The sequence below is a fragment of the Uranotaenia lowii genome, chromosome 3, assembly GCF_029784155.1.
Source record: "Uranotaenia lowii strain MFRU-FL chromosome 3, ASM2978415v1, whole genome shotgun sequence".
In the NCBI taxonomy this organism is placed as follows: domain Eukaryota; kingdom Metazoa; phylum Arthropoda; class Insecta; order Diptera; family Culicidae; genus Uranotaenia; species Uranotaenia lowii.
In genome coordinates this window covers 179,621,459-179,643,939 of record NC_073693.1, presented here as the reverse complement: position 1 = coordinate 179,643,939, position 22,481 = coordinate 179,621,459, and the positions used below count along the sequence as shown (strand labels likewise).

At 34.0% G+C, this 22,481-nt stretch overlaps 1 protein-coding gene across 1 annotated transcript in view; it reads left to right on the top strand.

Annotated features, from left to right (window-relative positions):
* LOC129756837 (uncharacterized) overlaps window positions 1–22,481 on the top strand; it is a 28,995-nt gene that overhangs the window by 1,463 nt on the left and 5,051 nt on the right. The window contains exon 2 of the mRNA XM_055753868.1: window positions 21,641–22,039. Within this exon, the coding sequence (XP_055609843.1) occupies window positions 21,641–22,039 (399 nt within the window). The remainder of the gene's footprint in view (window positions 1–21,640; window positions 22,040–22,481) is intronic.

Sequence of the window (22,481 nt, the reverse complement as noted above, 5' to 3'; positions counted from 1 at the left end):
TTGAAAGAAATCGGCCGACGGGAACCAAAGTTATTGATGAAAAACTGGTTTTTCATGTTTCTCTCGAACAAAATGTCTCAAAATCCCATACAAACTTCAGGCTCGTTGAGCGACCCCTAAACGTGATCCGTTCTGGCCCAAATTTGGCATGAGATCTTGTACTAGGCCAAGGATCAATTTTAGCCTGCAGCGTATAACTTTTTCAAAAGTCGGGTCATTTGGGGCACTCTACTGTACACTGAACCAAAAAAATTAAACAAATGCAACAATCCACCGGTTTGTTTATTTGTTTACTACTCTATTTTAAAAATACGCTTTCCTCGTTAGGAAAAATCAATCTAAATAACTTAATATCTTCTGCAAGAAGGACCTATAATAATAGCATTGATAAGCTATATGAATGATGAGGGGCTAATACCAGATACTTTAAATATAACAGCAGGGGATTTTTTTTTATTATCTGACGGGTTTGCGCCGGGGGTCTTCAGATTTTCTCCAAAATTGATAATTTGGTTCATTTTGGCGACTTAAAAACACATGTATTTTTTCAGATTTCTAACATTTTTATTTTTTGAGTTAGCTTCGGTTAGATTTTTTTGTAAATAAAAAATAACCATTTTTCAAAGCTACATAACTCTGTTGTTTCTCAACGGAAATTATAAAATAGCACATCAAATTGCATTGAAATTTTATCAGCTTTCCAAATAGAATAGTTGAAAAAAATTAAATAATGACCTTCAGCATGAAAAGTTGTAAATAAACTTCAAATGGCGTCTAAAAGTACCGTCTGCACCACCGAATATTTTGCAAAAAATACCATTGTATAGCTCGATTCATGATGCAACTTTCATCTGAAGACACCAAAGTGGGCCATTAACACCTTGAAGAGTTATGAAAGAAATAATGACAATAAATCTCTTTTTTTGCATCTAAAACAAACAATGGTCGAACAACAGCACTCACATATGGAGATAGCAAGCACTTCTAACAACATGGAAACAAAAGAACTTATCAAAGCAGGTAAAAAAACACTATTTTTTCGTCCTTTTCAGGCTGCCTCTACTCGCATAACAGTCCCATATGAATTTTCGTCATTTTAGGTCAACATAAGGTTTCAAAATAAAACACTAAAAAAAGAGGTTTTGTTCTAGAAATTTCGAAAAAAAAAAATATCAATTCGTGGCTGTCCTATATGAAATATACCTGAATAACAGTCTCATATGTGAAATACCACGGATTTGGTTACTTTTCAATGTTTCTTTCGGCGAAATAGTCTTTGGTTTATTGCTTTGAATCATTTAAACATTTTTTAACTCACTTGATGTCGAATGATGCACACTAGTTTTCGAAGGAAGGTCTGACTTTCTTAGGAATGACTTCCTGAGCGAAAAACTATCGGATGCAATCAAAAATCGTAAAAAGATTCAACTTACAATGTGGTATTCATGATATTTTTTTGCAAAAGTATGTTTCTTTTTCTGACAATTGCATTTAGAAGTTCAAAAATGATCAAATTTAAGTCTTAGAAAGTAGCTTGGTGAGAAAAATATATTTTGTATGGGACTGTTATGCTAGTAGATTCGAAAAAGGTTTCAAATATGATCGATTAACAGTCCCATAATAAATAAAAATGGTGCTCTCGACCTTACCAATAACCCAATCCCGAAAATTTCAGGTCTAACGATTTATTATGACAACCTAGAAACGATTTTCGTTTATGCTGAAAGTGGTGGTCACAATTTAAAAATATATTCCAAAACAGAAAAAGCTGATTGTCTCGCTTGCTTATTTTTGTATATGGGACTGTTATGAAAGAAGGGGCGGTAGATTGTTGCAGCTTAACTGACTTCATGTTATATACAAAAATCTAATAACGTATTCGTTTATACCCAGTTTTGCACCAGGTCACAACAAGTTATGCACATTTTACTGTCATTTTTAGAAGTTTATGCGCTAAGTTTTGCATCCGTAATTCCCCAGATTTGATTTAAAATGGACGGTGGAACACTGAAGATTCGTGTGTGAGCGATCGAAGGAGCAAAACACTGACTACGAATTATGTTCGTTCTAGTATGGTAAACCTCAAAACTGGGTGAATGTAGAAAATGAATACGGTAATAGTATCATATTTTCATCATTTTACAGTCTGGGCTGGCCATACTGAGCTCTTTGATTATTTCTTCAACATTTGTGCCACCTTCTCATACTTTTTTGATCAATGGGAAAGGATTTTGGTGTCCAGTGCTTAGCTCCCGATATAAAAACTATGTAAAGCACGTCTATTTTTTTAATCACATTTTTGTGATCCCAAACACAGGGACTGAACCTTCTACTATTGGCATGGATTATGCTTCACAATGATCTTTGATCGAAAAATTAATAAGTTATATAGTATATGATCACGTTGTAAAAGCAACATTCCCATTATTATTTATACTACATAAACCATACGGTACTCAGAATTTTGGTTAAAATTTAAAGTCAGTTATGCTGCAAACACTCTACAAAGCACGAAAAGGTAGTGTTTTTACCTGCTTTGATAAGTTCTTTTGTTTCCATGTTGTTAGAAGTGCTTGCTATCTCCATATGTGAGTGCAGTTGTTCCACCATTGTTTGTTTTAGATGCAAAAAAAGAGATTTATTGTCATTATTTCTTTCATAACTCTTCAAGGTGTTAATGGCCCACTTTGGTGTCTTCAGATGAAAGTTGCATCATAAATCGAGCTATACAATGGTATTTTTTGCAAAATATTCGGTGGTGCAGACGGTACTTTTAGACGCCATTTGAAGTTTATTTACAACTTTTCATGTTGAAGGTCATTATTTAATTTTTTTCAACTATTCTATTTGGAAAGCTGATAAAATTTCAATGCATTTTGATGTGCTATTTTATAATTTCCGTTGAGAAACAACAGAGTTATGTAGCTTTGAAAAATGGTTATTTTTTATTTACAAAAAAATCTAACCGAAGCTAACTCAAAAAATAAAAATGTTAGAAATCTGAAAAAATACATGTGATTTTAAGTCGCAAAAATGAACCAAATTTTCAATTTTGGGGAAAATCTGAAGACCCCCGGCGCAAATTGTCAGATAATAAAAAAAAATCCCCAGCAGTTTTATTCAAACACTCTAAACGTTTTTAGAAATCCTTGGCCCATGTGTTTTTCGACAAAAAAAAATAATGGCAGTAAGGTCTAAGAGCTACCACCATTGATTTTTTGAAAATAAAAAAGATAAAATAAATCCTAATTTAGGCAGAAGAGATTTAATATAAACCCCGTCAAAAAACTGGTTTGGGAAAAAACGACAACCAATCGAACCTAATTTACTGTATAATTCTTCTTTTTCTGTGCTTTTACTATAAGTTTTAATATCTCAGTTATTTTGAACCATTTTATAAAAAATTATATAAAATTGTAGCCATGACTGACTTATGTATTTGTTTCGTCATTTAGGAATTTTTTTTGTTGAAGTGGATAAAACCTACAATCGAAAAAGTCCTGAAGTCGATTTCCCCTGTGATTATGCTATTTTCGTAGAAAGTGTCAAAAAAAATCTTCACCAAAAAGAAAAAAAGATTAAAACAAAAGTTGTTCATAACCATAACACTTTGATTCTGTGAATTTATCAGCAATAAAATGGGTTCTTAGGGTTAAGTTCCCATCTATCACTTTTTTTTGCTTTTGAAACTGTTTTAAAATTCAATTAATTTGTCCTTTAAAAAATTGACAATAGATTTATTCTCCTTTTCGAGGTTTGCAAAAAAAAATTAAGGAAGCATTGGGCATTTAATCTGGCCTTATTCGCTACTTGAATTATTTCACAACATTTTTTTCCATTGTCATAGAATAGAACACGATTGTTAGCGGCGAAAAGCTACCGTCAACTGAGAGCAAAAGCACTTTTTTCCAACCTTGCCTTTAGACGGAGTATATTAAAATAGTCATAAAACCGCGTTAAACCTTTTTTTTTACTAGATGACTAAACATATGTTAATCTATCAATCCTTGTTACTCAAAACTGTTTCACAGTAGTCAAAGTAACAGAGAAGCAAAACATGACAAGAAAAACATGTGAAAACTGTAAGTGGACCTATTTTTCGAAAAATTATCAATTTTGTAGCCTCAGAAATGATTGCTCAATGTATTTTACGATCTAATAAACGATTGGCTACCACAATTCTGGATAGATTTTTTGAGAAAAAAAATAGGGTGAGTGCTCCTACTTTGGACCTAGAGCCTACTTTAGTCCTAAAATGCCGAAAATTGAAAATAATTCATTTTGCTGGCATAAAATAAAGATATTCCTATGCACACAATGAACTTTTATTCTTCCTGAACCCTACCATACCGTTTTTTGCAATTGAAAGCCTTTCTGATAAAATTTTCAACGTTTTTAAAAATGTACCTCTTCATCAGTGGTAAATCAGACAGCTCATTTAGTGGGGGCGTTTCCAAGCCAAAGTTTAAAGGGAAATTTCTTTCACTGTGAACAATATGAACCATACTAACCATTTTTCCAAAAATTCATGAAAATTAATGGAAAACTCGGAAAATTTGCAAATGGTCCAAATATAGGAAACTTTCGACTTTGATGTTCCATGTTTAGACCTGATATCACCAAATCTTTGTATCAAAACCAACAAATCAACAATGTTGCGAATTTTTAATTGGGGCATTATTCAGAACCAATATTGAATATTTCCAACATTTTTGCCAGATTTACGCAAATAAACTATAAGTAAGTAAAAACCATCAAGTCTCAGCTATCGTTTTGCTGATAGAGCTGACGGGGAATAAAAGTGTTTTTGATATTCATAACAGAAATTTTAATTTTTTTAAATATAATAAAGCTGTAATATTATTTTATAGTAGTAATTGATTGAAGTTTACATTTACAATAAATTTGTTTATTTATTTTCGAAAAATCAAACATTTTATAAGAGTTTTAGATCTAGGTCTAATAAAAGGAACCGGTCCAGTACCAAAATAGGAACAGTAGGTTCAAAGTTGGAAATTTAAATCATCCATAGCTTTGCAAATCTCTCAATAATGACGAAAGCCATGTTGAAAATTTTCATTGAAACTTCCAGATAAGATCATGACTTATAAATGAACTTCCTGAAGGATATAAATTTGCCGTCCATTCGTGAGAAAACCTTGATTATTTAAAAACCACCGCTTAATGGGTCCAAAGTAGGGCAACTAACCCTATAAGATAGGAAGCAGAGTTGAAACATAAACCCCGTCTAAAGGCGGGTTTGGGAAACAACGAAAACAATTCGAAAAAATTGCACAATATTTACTTTTCATATAAGTTGAAATATCTCACTACATAAAAATATAGTTATTGGCTTCAAAAAAATATATATCCACAGGAATTAATACCGTTTATGCATCAACAGTTTTAAGGTTGCTGGGTAATCAAATATAGTCATAGTCAAAAAACATATTGGTTCTTCAGTTATTTTTATTTTTTTTACAAAAAACATACGATTTTCACCCTACTCAGAAAAAGTTTTTTATAAATTTGTGAAGCCTCAAAGCCATAACGCATAAAAACACCTATTGTAGTAATTTTGTATTTAATACGAACTAAATTTTAGTCGGCGGCTTCAACTGACGTAAAATTTTCAAGCTCGGCAAATTTTCCGAGGGTTTTCCATTTCGTCCCAAAAGTTGTTTTTAATAGTTATATTGTGATTAATTGTTCGAAAATATGTTCAAAGAGTGAGCGGGTGTCTAATGGAACACAGATCCCCGGGAGTTTTTCGAACGTATTTGTGGATGGTCCGTGTGTAAAAAAGTTTGCCTTGGCAAGTGTTTTTTGTGCAACTTATAGTGACTATCTCTGGTTCGTGACTATCGTGAGTAAAAATAATTTTTCACCACAAAAACTAAACCAAATTTAATAAAACGTGGTATCATAATGCCAATGAGATGTAATCACTTCAAGATCCCGCAAGCTCCGACGTGATAATTGAGGTTATATGTACCGAAAATGGTTCTTTTTAACAGAAACCTTCTGGTGTAAAACATTGGTTGTGTACCTAAAGTGTTTTTTGTTCTTAGTTCTTGGATGCTTCTTACTGAATGGACATAATAATAAGCACCATATTCCGATTACCAATTTCAACGAATCTGGATGTTATTTTCAAAAACTGATGCTCGTATTGTGATCAGTGGTGATATCATGCTGGTATGGAAAAATATGTTTATTTTTTGGTTCGGGTGATCGCTATAGAATTCTCGGCATGCTGCGACCAGGTAAATATTTAGCACTGATTGTGGTCCTTTTAAATATTCGCGAAGAATTTTATGGTATCCTTTTAAAGTGGTAAGGAGGTAAGCTGTTAAAAGTGTAACTATTTTTTTATATTCATATGTTCAAAATAGCTTAACTCTATCATGGGGTTTAGAGGGGGTCGGACAGGACATCAAACGATCGGAAGACTGATATACAATGGATTGTGGGTTCAAGCCAGCCGGAGTATCTCGGCAAATTTAGAATTATGAGTATGGTACTTAAGAACCTTTTCAGAATTCTTTATTTGTTTCGAACAGTTGGAAGGGAGTGAGATGAGTCAAACTTGTCCCAAGCCAGTGGTAGTGATGCAATTATTGTTGATGAGTTAAGCATGAACAATATTTGAATGTGCAATCGAGACTTCCCGTACTGCCCCGGGTCGAAAGACCTATAGCCACTGGTGGGTTCTCATACATATTTACATACATACATACGTTCTCTGCAGCTCTAAATTTAAGTTCTTATTTATCTATCTCAACTGCACCCTTGGCATCGGTTCATATCACCTTCTCTCGATTATTTACTTTACGCGCGCCGGATTCTAAACTCGACAAATCGCTCAATTGCTTCTTTCCTACATTTCCTGTATATTCCTATATACATATATCAATATCGCATCAGAATGGTCACCCAACAGCCAAATTACTTGTTGAAAAAAAAACTTGCCCGGCTTGGGGAGCGAACCCCGACCTTCGTGGTGAGAATCGGACATGCTACCACAAGACCACGCCTAGATGTTGTTCTGAACTGAAACAAAAACTCAAAGTTTTGATTTGATTTTGCACTTTTTGTGATTTACCAAACCCGTTTTGAGCACTTTTGTGCCCTTTATGTGACTTAGGTCCCGTACAACGTACGTATAAATCAATTTTGCAACTTTCAAGTTCATTAATGAATACATATAGTTCACTAAAGGGAATTGGACAGTTGATTCTCTTTGTCCGCCAATATGTAACTTTCAATTTCTAGTGTGATTTTCCAAGTCTAACATTAAGGTAGTAATCCAGGGCTGGAAAACAGAAAGAATCGCTCAAATGTCGAATTGGTTTGATTCAATCACCGATCTGGTGCTGGTTAATAGTAAAAAAATATAATTCAAACATCCAATATACTAGAATTAATTTGACAAAACCTTGTATGAAACAAAACAGAATGGAAAAGTGAAGTTATTACAGCATAATCTAAAAAGTGTGCCAGTCACTGCTGTCATCTAAAATCAATTTGAGACAAAAGCTTGAAACTGATTGAAATCGAATACATACAATACTGAAATATTTCTCTTCCAGGCTGAATTGAAAGGTCCTACGTATGAGGCAAATGTTTAAATTGAATTTATTGTACACTGTGAAGGTGAATCAGTTTTACAAAAAATCAGCCATGGTTTTATGACCACAAAAAATTAAATAATCCTCAAGAAATTAGAACCGATATCACGCAAGAAGATAGTGCTGCAAAACCCACTTATGAGAGGAAAAAAATGATTTTTGTTCTAATCACTTTTGCATTGCTTTATGTTACAGATACATACATATGTTTTGATTCAGCATTTGAAATATTAAATCAGCTTGGAAGCATTAAATACCACGTCTGATGGCAGCTGTTTGTCGCATGCACCAAAACCAAACCCTAGTCGGTCGTTGGAATGCAAATAAATACTGAATTATGCTTATTTCGAATGAGGGTAACGTACCTTCCTACCACACGTGGACACGTGGACGATTCGTGGACGGCTGTGAACAGTGAATCATTATAATCTCAGAATTATCGCTATAAGAGTTTGATTTGATTAAACATTTTATGAGTGATTCAGTTTTCAAAAAAAAAATTGATATCATTTACAATTCCATTCAATGACAATCTCGAAAGGGATGATTTATAAATAGCGTTTACTTTTTTTAAAATTTTTAAGCTTCCATCGTACAAAAGTACATTTTACATTCGGTGCCCCATGGCAATGTTACACTTTACCCTTATTTGGTTAAAATTCGTAACCGGTCAGAGTAACTGCAACAGGGATGTGTTGTGTTGTGTTGTGTTGTGCGTCCAGTCTTTAATGCGATAATGGTTTTACAGAAACACAACTGCCCATTCGTTGTTGCGGTTGTAGGATGTGTATGTGCACTAGAAATTCCCTTGTCCTGCTGCATCATGGTAAGAATCAATGCTGCCAAACCCGAATGTCCCGATGTTTCGATCGAGTTTGAGGAATCGATAAGTTCTATCGGTGCGTGACTGCGATGCTGCATATTTTAATGGAACGCAAGAATATCTATTTACCAAAAAAAGGAGTTGAAATATAAATATTGCTTAAATTATAAAGTGCTAAAGATTTTTAATGAATTAAATTTGGAAACATTAAATGATTAGACATTGCAATATTTAGAGCCTATAATCATTAAAAAATAACAGGTGCTGTTTTGCATAACCGCAGGCTGATATTGCAATGATTTTTATTTGAAACCTCTATCCGTTTAGGTAGTTGAAAAAAACACACAGACACCAGTTTTTTTTAAATTATGATTTTAGAACATTTTAGACATGAGTCTTTTTAACAAAAATTCTTACTTCCAACTTTTAGGAGAGGAATCATATTTTACAGTTGCCCGGATATCGATGGTTAACGACTAGGAAAAGAAATTATTTTTCAAAGAGTGGTATATGTAGGGGAGAATGAGTATACTTGATCCCTGGGGATACTTTAGGGGAGAGTGGGGATACTTGATCCCCTTTTCTTGTTTTCAGCATATCTTTTTGGAAAAATTTAGCAACTCGCCGTCTTTGACATTTTCTGAGAGCTTGTAACTTCAAGTTTCTATGCTCCAAAAATTAGAACGATTATTGAATCCGTTGATGAACTAGAAGCATTTTCGTGGGAGTAAAAAAATTGCGATCTTTCTGAAGTTAGGGGAGACTTGATCCCCTATTGATGGAGACTTGATCTTTTATTCAGGAAGCCCTAATCCTTGTATAAAAATCAAACAAAACCCCAAGATAGAATGTTAATTGACAATTTTGGTCATGTTTGTTATTGTTTCACAATTTATAGCAGAAATAAGAAGAAAATTTTATAACTTTGTCTCAACGCTAATAACATTGCATACTTAAAGGCGATATTTTTTATAATTAAGAGAAAATTAATTATTTTTGCTCTTTACTTCAGACAATTGTTTGATAAATATTAGTTTTTGGATAAATATTAATAATTTCATTATCAGCAATCATAACGATCAATTCAGAAGAAAAATAAGCCGTTTGGAAAAGGGATCAATTGTACCCAACTTTAGGGGATCAATTGTACCCATAATCTACATTTTAGAAAACTTTTTCTGAAAAAAAGTTGTAAGTTTTCCATTGCTTTGAAAATATGGCATTATGAAGTTCATTTAACGCTCGAACGATTGATACATTGGAACAAATATTTTTTCGTAATTTTACCATGTAAGGAACATTTTAAAGTGATGAAAAAAGATCTTCAAGTTACATTTTGTGAAATTTTTCAAACAAAGTTCAATTACTCAAACAATTATTTTGTTAAAATTTTTTAAACTTCAAGCATTGTTGTTTTGCTCATTTTGACACATTTTTCTAGAACATTTGATCTTTGTAAGACATCCCAGTTTCGAGATATAGCTAAGGAATCAAGTATCCCCAGGGATCAAGTATCCTCATTCTCCCCTATTCCTTAGCTATATCTCGAAACTGGAATGACTTACAAAGATCTAATGTTCTAGGAAAATGTGCTAGATGGAGCAAAACAACTATGCTATAAGCTCATAAAATTTCAACAAAATATTTGTTTGAGTTATTGATCTTCGTTTGAAGAATTTCACAAAATGTGACTTGAAGATATATTTTTATCACTTTTAAATGTTTCTGACATGAACAAATTGAAACAAATCATATATTCCAATACATAAACTGTTGGGAAGTAATATGAACTTCATAACACCATGTAGATACATATAAAACAATGGTTAACTCTCAACATTTTTCAGATAAAATTCTAAATTAAGATTTTCTAAAATGTGCATTATAGGTTCAATTGATCCCTAAAGTTCAAAAGTGTATTTTTTTCTTCTAAAAAGATCGTGTTCGATTATTTATCCAATAACTGATATTTATATAATAATTATCTGGTGGAAAGTTGATTTTCTCTAAAACTCAGAAAATAGCGCCTTAAAGTATGCAATGACACTGGGGTAGAGACATAGTTTTGGAATTTTCTTCTTTGACCTTAATAAATTGTAAAATGAGGAAAAACATGACCAAAAGTCAACCATGAGTCAATTAACATTCTTTTTTGATTTTTTTTTTTTTTGAATTTTTCAAAGACTAGGGCCCCAGGAATAAAGGATCAAGTCTCCCTTAACTTTTCACTTCCACGAAAATGCTTCTAGTTCATCCAGAGTTCATGTATCGTTCACAATTTTAGAGCATATAAACTTGAAATTATACGCTGTCAGAAAATGCTAAAGTCGACGAGTTGCTAAATTTTTCGAAAAAGATATGCTAAAAATAAGAAAAGGGGATCAAGTATCCTCATTCTCCCCTATATGAAATACCGCCAACTGGGGCAACATGCACCACTTTTCAACTTCAATGGCTTCTAAAAATCTCACGTTTTTAATTTTCTAAAAACATTATATTTACTATGGTATTTTCATTTTCATTTCCATTATATTTATGGTATTTAGAAAAAGGGATAACTTTCAACAAACTTCGAATTTAATAAAAAAAAATCTAATGAAAACTTATGTAAATGTATAGCTTTTGATGATTTGTTTATGCCATAAAAGCCATTACGCATAAAATCACCAATTGCAGTAATTTCTGGTTCTTTTGAAACCAATTTTTATATATTTTCTAAATATAAAGATATTGCATACATTTAGGGGTAAAAAAATTCTACAAAAAATTCTACTAGCTGAAATCATTAAAATTAAATGTTTGGTTGAATTAAATTTCAATGTTGACAAATGCGTGATGCAAAACAATCAAATTCGAGAATATCGAAACGAGATTTACAAGGTGTCTTTTTGATTTGCATTTTGTTGCATCTGACCCCAGACAGGTAACTCAATTAGAAAAATATTTAAACATATAAAAAAATATGGTGAATTTTCGAAAAATATTTTTACACCAACAGTGTTGGAATAGGATGATTAATCCAGTAAAAAGTTTGTAAGTGATATCATTAAGCCAATACGTAATACTGGGTCAAGTTTTTTAAGGCATCGAAAAATGTAAAAATTTGTACATTTATTGATGGAATTTTTAAATTTTGCATGAAAATGAAAAACTTTAAAATATTATCTTAAGATGTGAAAAATTATGTCATCATCATTTTGCATTCATTAAAACATAACTCGATTACGTTTTATAAAATTATGCAGTGATATACAAATGTTGCATTTAACCCCGTTTGACGGTACTCCTGTTAAAGTCACGGAAAATAAAAAAAAAAGGTAAAATTTACCTTTTTGCGAGGTGAATTTTTTCCACCCCTCTTTCGAGGTAAATTTTACCTAGCAAAAAGGTAAATTTTACCTTTTTTCAATTTACCTAGCAAAAATGTAAAATTTACCTTTTTCGCATTCACCTAGAAAAATAGTAAATAATACCGTTTTCCCATTTACTGATTTAAAAGATAAATGCTGGTTGGTTTGATTGTTTTCTTCAATAAGAATTAAAAAAATACAAAATTCTTTCAAAAATGATATTTATTGGAGATAAATAGGGACTGGTAATTCGGCTTCGCTTTCTTCTGAGCCGCTATGGCCGCTGAATCCACCTGCGTTGCGAATATTCATGGCCTCCTCCGTTCGACTAATCCGGTCAGGTTCGGCTTTTCCGGCTGAAGGATGACGTGGAATACACCTCAAAGCTCTATGGGCCGATCTGAAACTAAATCAATAGTATTATGACGAGAACCAGCACAACTAAATGATATTTAAGAACACTTACCATTCTATTCCGATTTTCACATATTAGGCACAAAGCAAAACTTGTTCCTAGAATGACAAAACAGCTTAAAATCAATGAACGGGTTTGGCGAATAGTTATTTTTTTTAAAGAATTGTACCGTTTTGTTTAGCTTAATCCAGGTCAATTCTCCCTCGCTACGAGGTAAGTTTTACCTTATTTGGATTTACCTTTTTTTCTAGGTGAATTATACTTTTTTATCGAGCTCAATTCAGGTGAACTTCACCTCGCTACGAGGTAAGATTTACCTTTTTGGATTCACCTTTTTTCTCGGTGAATTGTACCTTTTTTCCAACCTCGATTCAGGTAAAATTTAGCTCACTGTGAGGTGAGTTTCACCTCGAAGAGGTAGAAGTTACCTTTTTGGCTTTCACGAGCGTTCACCTTTGCTAACTCGGTAAATTTTACCTTTTTATTATTTCCCGTGGTTGATAACTTTTTTGCCGAATAAGATACGAAGTTACGGTCTTCAACAAAGTTGTTCAGCGGAAAATTTCCTTTGGGGATCTCACTGGCACAAAAACAATAAGCAGACTCGGCTCCACAGATGAAACGAAAACCGTGATGATTTTTCAGTACAAAATATTCAAGTTTCCCATACAAAGATAAAAGTTCAACTTTACTTATGTAAACGTTACTTGACAATTCTGCAAAATATCATGGATGAGTTTTGAACCAATACCAAACTTTTTAGATCCCAGAGTTTGAGAAATTCAAAAATGACCTCAAATCGACTCAGTCTACTGCACAGCACATCTCGTAATCTAACCTTTTTTCAATGCTATCGACCTTCATGTCGAAGTTTTCTTATTTTCATTTTTCTTTTTTTTTAATGTTAATTAAAGCAATCAATTGTTATAATCAGTTTGGCTCCAAATCGGCTTTAAAAAAAAACTTCTGCTAAAGTTCAAAGGTTTGACATATGCAGTCGACCTTAAACCACTACTACAAAATAATCCAGTAAAATTTTCACTACTTTGCCAAATTTGTGGAACGACTGTGATATCGACAACATTCATTGGAATCATACATTTTCCAGCTGAGGCATAATGTGTGATACACGTCCTGTGAACATGTTCCAGCATCTAATCCTTCTGCTAGCTAGCTAACTAAACCGAACCGAGAATATGCTACCTACCTATTTTCAAACCCCAGAGAGCAATGCAATGTAAAATGTTGCAGTCATGATTGCACAACACCTGTTTCTATTTCAAAAAGGTGTTATCATGATGACACGATACGCATACAAAGGCAAGTAAAATGTCCCTTTGAGCAAATCAATAAAAGCATACTGCATTGCATGGTACTCTTTGTGAGAAACTAAAGTTATGCAAAACTTTAGTTATAAACACAACAGAACAACATTCAATAATATTGATTTTTTGTCATTCTGAACATTTAACCAAATATTTTAACAATTGTTCTTGTAATCGTGTTATAAAAATGTCTGGTCAACATAATTAGGAAGTAACGTCTTGCGGTAACAAATTATCTACACTGAACGTGTGTGGAATTGTTTTCCGTTCAATTTCCACATAATCAAGAACAGTTATTGGCTTGGCGCCGTAGCATGTAATATAGGAAGTCCGACGGCAGTCATTTCGGATATCATTTTCCATCGTTATCGAGACAGATAGAGGCCGGATGGTCGGATGAAACCGTATGGTTTTGCCGACCACGTTATAACATTCCGATAACGGAACGGTAATGCCGTTTCGTGATACCCACTGGATGGGCCAATTTTTCGCCCGTCTGCTGACTGCCTATGGTAACCACTTGATGGTATATATTATATTTGCCAAATATGTTTAATTGGGTACAGGACGCAGGTGTATTTCGGTTGTCGTTTCTAATTACTCCAATTATTTGATAATATGCTATAGATAACTCCCGACGCCTTGCAACTGAATCACAGTTACTAGCTTGCGTAAAATTATTTTGGAAGCTTTAGAATGTCAATTTGAAATTTTTTTATGTTCAATATTACAAAAGGGTAAGGATACTATATAATGAACACTGAATTTTTAAATTAGAGCATATAAGCGGCCAAGAAATAATAACGGATAGTTTTTTGGATGAAATTTTGATAGAGTGTCTTAAGCTTGTTTCACAGCTTCGAATCGATGTTTTTTTTAATTATTTTTTATAATTCAGGTGATTTTATTTAGGCCTTTTTATTCTAAACATCGGAAATCAATGTATATATTTAGGGGTATTTCGTTTGATAGAATGCATTGCAGGGACGGTTTGGGTTGACCTAGCAACGAAGACACAGTTTGTTTATATTTCCAAGCACTAACCGATGTTTGTTCAATAACTGATACATGCATTTCTTCACCAAACGAGTATTGCAAGATTAAACATTCAATAATTGAAACATTGGCGTTTCCGTTGATCCAATGATTGAACACTTTAATTTGTAAAATTTTAAGAAAATCCAGATTATTAAGGCTGCTACTCCAGAAATCATATGAAAAATTTTATCTGCTTTTAATAAAATTTTGCTCCCTGTCAAAAAATATTTTTTTCTACATCTACAAAAAAATCAATTTAAAATATGAACATGTACTACAGTTCGCAAATTGTGGTTTTAAGAGTCCGAAATTATTGACAATAATTTAAACAGAGGTTGAAAATGCTTCAACAGTGGCACTAGGATTTTTGTTTAAATTTTCTACTGTATATTATTGTTTTAATTGGTTTTATGTTTTACTAGTATTCAATATCTGGAACCTATTCAATAACTAGTGCTTCTATCTACTCGCTTCTCTAATCAGAATAAATTTTCACACAAGGTTCGTTATGTCGCAGTGTTATAGTAAATACATAAACCGTTTCTTGTTAACCAGTTCAATAAAATTGCCCCTTTTGTATATGTATTCCATCTAATTTTTGACCTCAGTTTAGGAATACCATACCTCTTGTACTCTTTTTCGATCGAGATATTGGCGTACTCTTCTTTTTGTGAATTTTTACCAAATGTATGTATGTACTCTTTTTTAGACATTCAATCAGAAAAAAATAGAATCAGCGTTTTTCTTCCATTTCATGAAGTAGTTTCATTTCTTATGCAAAAACAATGAAAGGAATACAGAGTACAACGAATAACTTTAATATCTTGTTATAATAAACATGCATTTTTAATTCGTTAAAACGTGAGCGCGATAAGCGCCTTTGAGTATGCAAACAGTAAGCAATATGAACAAAATATAGGTAGTATAAGAACATTTAAAAAAAATATAATTGTCATGTAAGTCACATAACCTCTAATACATAAGCATTGTATGATTGAATTGAAATATCTCGGCACCACCTAAGATAATACGAAATACTTACCGTCTACTGGGGCAACATTTAACATTTTTCAATGACAATGGCTTCTAAAAAACTCAGGTCCTCAAATAATCATACCCTTTTTGCATCAAAAATTGTATGGTTAGTAGGACATTAAACTGGCGTAGCCAGAAAAATTATTGGTTTTTCATTTTTTTTTTATTTTTTAAAACCATGCGATTTTCACTGTATTTAGAAAAAGAGTAATTTAATAAAATCGTATGTAAATATATGAGGTCCTTGGAGCCAAAGGGGTATAAGTGCATGAAAGGTTATTTCGAGAAAACACGCTTTAAAGTTATTGTGTTCGCCAATTTCCATATATTTTTCGAAAATTTGTATTTTGCTCTCGAACGTGAAAGTATGTAAATAAAATTCGAAAAATCTGAAAAAATCACCAAATGTAGTTTGAAATAAGAAGAATCGTTTGGCATCATTAACTCAAAATCGACCATTTTGTCACTTATACCCCTTTGGCTCTGAGGGCCTCATATAGTTTTTGATGAATTTTTGATGCCATACAGACTATAATGCATAAAACATGTAAGCACTGCTAGTCTCTCGAAAGAGGTCTCAGCGATTTTGTTCGTAGTTTGTAATTTTATATGCAGTGAGTATTTTGGGGGTTGAACTATTCCTCTGGAAGGCGAAAACTTCCACGAACAGCACGCAGCCATGACCACTACTGGTTCCACCACTCACCACCAGAGACCGCAAGCTACCCAGCGGAGCGAAGAGGCGAATGGAAATAGAAGAGGCGAATGGGATTTAGACGAGACAAAAAAAGGCGCGAGGCGAGAGCAACGATTGCCTGCTGTCCAAAGCCCGTGATATGAACGGCCATCGTCATTTGAAATTTGAACGTTGGCGAAAGAACTTCGGAAGAAATTTGGAATATTGTGATAAGTTTGAAGTCACCTATTCGGACAGCAGGTAAAGTTCGCCATTTTGCTCTCGCCATCGACATCATCTGATATTTGGACCCTATATTTAGGACCCCGCTGTTTTGGGATGAAATAACAACCCATCGCCGCGCCGTCATCGTTCAACCGGATTCAAATACGAACCTACAAATAGAATCCGCCGTAAAACCGTTGTCGCCTTGGAGGTTACGTCTGCCGCTACAATAGAGGTAACCCCCATCTCCTTCGGATTTAAATCCACCGTTAGACGAATTTAAATCAGCCGCTGGTTTCGCGCATCGCCCCGACCAACAACACTTCCGTGCCTGGTTCAGCACCCAAGGTGGGACCAGGTACGCTTCAACTTACCCTGCGACAGCCTCGCTTTTCGACATCTCCGTGCTTGGTTCAGCACCCAAGGTGGGGCCAGGTACACTATAACTTACTCGTCAACCGCTTCGCACCTGCCGCTGGTCACTATCTTAGTGCGCCGCCAGCTACATCGCCGCGTCGACGCCATTGGACCGAGTTTGACCTCACCGAACCCTAGGTCGGACCAACCAAAGGACCAGTACCAGGTGATAGCAGTAATAAGGTCAGATGACCATTATTCTCATTCATGTTTGTTTCAAAGTGGTGGAATTAAAGCTTGGATTGTGCTCCCCAATAAATATAAGTTTAAGCTAGAAGGTGGAGTTTTTCTTCCTCCGAATATTCCCTGCATTTTGCTTTATCAGTAAGCTTGTCGACCCTAGGGATTGTTTAGGGAATCTCTGGGACGCCTGCCGACTGACTAGTGGCTAGTCTTACAAACACCAATTGCAGTAATTTTTGGTTCTGTTGAAACTAATTTTTACATTTTTCTAAACATAACATTTATTTTCCTTGATCAACCGAGCTAAATCATATTTTGTTTCAACCAATATTTCTTCATCAAACAGTAGCAAGAATCTCTGGAACAAGTTGAAGAAAATCAGAATAACTTGCAAATCTTCAGCTTCACTAGAAACTAATAATACTTGTCCAGAAATCAATTCGCATTTTTACAACAATTTTGCAACCGATTCGCGAACAGTTCCTTTTATACTTTTAATTATTTTGGATTTAATCTTCTGCGATAACCGAAAATGATGTGATTTTGTCTATATTTTCAATCAAATCAGATGCCGTTGGGCTTGATGGAATACCAATTAAACTCATAAAGCTTATTTTACCTTCAATTATAACCCAACTTACTTCAATTTTAAACCTGATTATATTTAACAACCGACAAGTTTCCGAAAGCGTGGAAACTTTCTAAAATAATACTGTAGTGATTAAAGAAGCTTATAGATAGATTTAAAATCAGGAAATGTGTTATTTATATTTACTCGTTGAATATATCGTAGAAATTAACCACCATAACGAAATTTTTGAAAGAGAGAGAAAACCATATATTTTCTTAGGAAAAGAGTTGCATATTGTGCCTTAATCCATTAACGATTCTCTGCATTGCTTTCGAAGAAAGATTAGCAAAAATTAGTAAAAAAAAGTGAAATAAAATGAAATAGTACGACAAATACAATTAAGAAAACAGCCTCGATATAAAACCTTAAACCAATAAGTATCCTTGGTAGTTTATCAAAAGCCTTTGAGAAAATATTAAAATGTTAGATGAACGATACCAGTACCTTCGGTTTGCTTCATCCATCACAATCCGGTTTTTGCGCGAAACATAGCACAACATCTGCACTTCTCAAGGTGCATGATGACATATTTTCAATTACTAATAAAAAAAGAGTAGGTTATCTTCTAACAATTGACTTTTCTAAAGCTTTCGATGGGGTATCATATGTTGAACTTTTGAATAAATTGACTGCAAGTTTAATTTATCATAAAAATACTGTAATTCTCATTGCATCTTGTTTGTTTGACATTTATTAAGTAATGATATCCTTTTAAATTGTTACATATTGATTTGTAGAATTCAATGAATATGTGATGTCTTCGTGACGCGTGATATTAACACACTTTTAAACAAAATTTTTAAAATATACTTCAAGAACCAAGAGAAAAATGTTCAATCAATATTATTTGAGCTATCGTCAACAAACCGTCTGTGTCAACAATGTTTTTTAATGTTTTTTAACTGTTTTACTACAGAAAATTCTACTAGCTGAAATCATAATAATTAATATTAGGATAAATGAAATTTCAATATTGACAAGTACATGATGCAAAAAAAATCATATTCGAGCATATGGAAACGAGATTTACAAGGTGTCTCTTTGATTTGCAGTTTGTTGCATCTTACCCCAGACAGGTAACTGAATGATGAAAATATTAATATTAAAAAAAAATGGTGATTGTTCGAAAAATATTTTTACACCAACATTGTTGGAATATGATTATTGAACCAGTAAAAAGTTTGTAGGTGATATCATTAAGCCAATCCGTCATACTGGGAAAAATTTTTTACGGCATCGAAAAATGTAAAAATTTGAATATTTATTGATGAAATTTTTTAAATTTTGAATGAAAATAAAAAACTTCAAAATACTATCTTGAGATGTGGAAATTTATGTCATCTTCATTTTATATTCATTAAAAGATAACTTGATTACGTTATATAAAATTAAAAAATATATCAGTATTGTGGTATACAAATGTTGCATCAAACCACGCTGTTGCATGATGCCCCTTCTGACGGTACACCGGTTATCCGCTTATACGAGCTTTCGCGTTAGGGGGCATCCATAAATTACGTAACGCTCCTAGGGGGGGGGGGAGGGAGTAAGCTCGAGCGTTACGAGTTGTGACATAGGGGAGGGGGGAGGTATGCTCATCGTTACGTAACAATTTTTCCATAAAAATTTCAGTTTACTTAATCGCAGCTATTTTGATGTCATGCCATTTTCGCAGAACGATAAACATACCAAAATCTGCTTAAAATTTGTATGATGATTTAAACTGGTTTGTAACCTTTCTCCTTTAAAGATTCCGAGATTGACTCCTTAAAATGTGTATTGAATATCCGTGAAATAACCGTTGGAAAATCGAATATTAGATACATTTACCACCAAGAACTCAATTCAACCTTAAGACGGAAATTTTATTATTTATTCTCAATTGATTTAAAAAATGCAATTTTGATTATTCCGACAAATATTCTCAATTGGAGTGTATTTTGCATCAAATTTTATGCTTTTTTAACAAAATAATGTAAACAAGGTAGATCATCAGCGAACAAGCACAGAGCAACTCGTAATAAGACAATCAATTTATTTTATCAGAGAGCTATCATCAATGAGTACTAAGAAGCGATTTGGATAGATATAAATTCCGTTTTGTAAAACGTTGAAAAATGTATGTAAAAACCTCTTTTTGATCTTTAAAAATCAGTTTTTTAAAACATGAGAAGAAAGGGGGGGGGTTATATCAGCGTTACGTGATTTTCAAAGGGGGGTACGACAAATCGTTACGATTTGTGACATACGGGGGGGAGGGGGTCAAAAAAGTGCCTTTTGCGTTACGTAATTTATGATGGATTTATGGAACCCGAGCAATCGAGTTCGCCGGTTTCATCACGTTCACCGTGGTGAAATTGGCTAACGCGCCGTTGTACTGAAGCGGAGATTGCAGGTTCGAGTCCTGCCGGTGAGCCGTTGTATCTTTTTCGAAAAATTCATGATATTTACGGCTTATGTTCTTTCGTTCTTTGATAGCTTATGTTTCTTTTATTCTTTCCGTCATCTACGAAAATGTGATTATTTTCAGGTACAAAGATGTACCAAACGATTTCATAACATCAGTATTGAGGTTAAGCTGTTTGTCATTCAGGAACAAGTTTTGCTTTGTGCCTAATATGTGAAAATCGGAATAGAATGGTAAGTGTTTTCTTAGATATCATTTAGTTGAGCTGGTTCTCGTCATAATACATTGTTTTTGTTTCCGATCGGCCCATAGAGCTTTGAGGTGTATTCCACGTCATCCTCCAGCCGGAAAGCCGAACCTGACCGGATTAGTCGAACGGAAGGGGTCATGAATGTACGCAACGCATTCAGCGGCCATGGCGGCTCAGAAGAACGCGAAACCGAATTACCAGTCCGTATTTATCTCCAATAAATATCATTTTTGAAAGAATTTGGTATTTTTTGAATTCTTATTGAAGAAACCAATCAAACCAACCAGCATTTACCTTTTAATTCAGTAAATGGGAAAACGGTATTATTTACTATTTTGCTAGGTGAATAAGAAAAAGGTAAAGTTTACCTTTTTGCTAGATGAATTGAAAAAAGGTAAAATTTACCTTTTTGCTAGGTGAATGAAAAAAAAGGTAAAATTTACCTCGAAAGAGGGGTGGAAAAAATTCACCTCGCAAAAAGGTAAATTTTACCTTTTTTTTATTTTCCGTGTATGATTTCGGCGTTTTTTGCAAGTTTAAAGTCTAAACTTGTGAGAAACGTCGATTAAATAGAAAAATAAAATTCATGTTAGAACCGAGCTAATGTATTTCGTTTAATCCGAGGTTTCACTTGTCCAACCAAGGTGGTCCCTGCCCCGACTACCTCGGATAAGCGGGATTCTACTGTACATCCTTTTGCATACCATCCGGGCACAAAACTCGATAAATATATGGATCATGTGTCAAGCTGATGGCTGGGATAACGCGGAAGTTCCGAAAACTGGAGTAAGCGGGGATCTACTGTTTAATGTTTCTATTTGAATAAATGATCTCAAAGTAATCTTTTTGGTGTTGCGGGATATGGTAACCCTACCCTAGATGTATACAATAATGTATTTAACTGTGCTATTTTTTTTCTTTTTTGATAGGAGTTTAACTAACCCGTTAGGGTCATTCTTTCTCGAAGATGCTCGATTTTGAGAACACCGCATGTTCGAAATTTAAATCTTTGTGTAAAATTATCAATTAAAGAGATTTAGTTATAGTTTAGATTGATGCTTTTGTGAAAAAAATCATGTCTGCTCCAAGTAGTGAAATACGGTTATATATTATAAAATTTAAGGTCATAATGACTTTTCCTACAAAACCATTAGATTTTTTCCCTATTTTATTTATTACTTCTACACAATCTTGATACAATGAGTAATTGAATTATTCCCTACTCCTTTTGCAGGTACTTGTATCTACTTTAGCTCTCGCAATCTCATTTGCCTGCGGGAATGCAGACGACAGCCCATTGAGAAGTTTCAGTGGCTACCACCAATGGAAGCCCATGATCAAATGGCGACAACCACACCCTCCGGCTGATTTTGGCTACCCAAGGAACACCTACACCGATGACACTGATTACTCCTCCAGTTCGGCAGATGACGGCAGTGATCCAGTGTTATCTAGCGTACAAGATGCCCAACCCATCGATTACAGATCGAAGCGATCGCGCATGCGCCAACCACTCTGTGAAGTGCTCGTCAATTATGTGAACGTAGGCAACGGAACCGATGGCTACCAGTATCGTCCAGATCACTACGTGACCGAATCGTGTCTGAACACTTACAACACTTTTCAAAACAAGGTATAGATTTTCAAATCTTTCTTTCTCTATTCATTTTGATATTCGTAGTTTCGCACAAAGGATCCAGGATCAAACGAAATTCATCCTATTCCGTAGCAAGAACTGGTACCTAATCCAAGAAAAGTTACCATCCCTAAAATAGCTTCCTGAAGACGGGCCGATATAGCAACATTGACCTTAGGCACACCGTGACGAATTTCGTTTACTAGAATCTATCAGACCCCGTAATCCAGCTTCTTTAGGGTGTAAATCTCGAAGGTGCCGTATAAAATTTCGGCAGTAACCTGTTAGTTACTGACTGTTTATTTATTCAAAATTTGGCTATGTGCGGCTGCTGTTTGTTGAACTTTTAATGATTCCTGTGCACAGTTAATTAAAAGCAGCAGCATTCTCAGTTGTCATTGGTCGATCTTCTTAGGACTTCTAAGCCTTAAAAAACCCA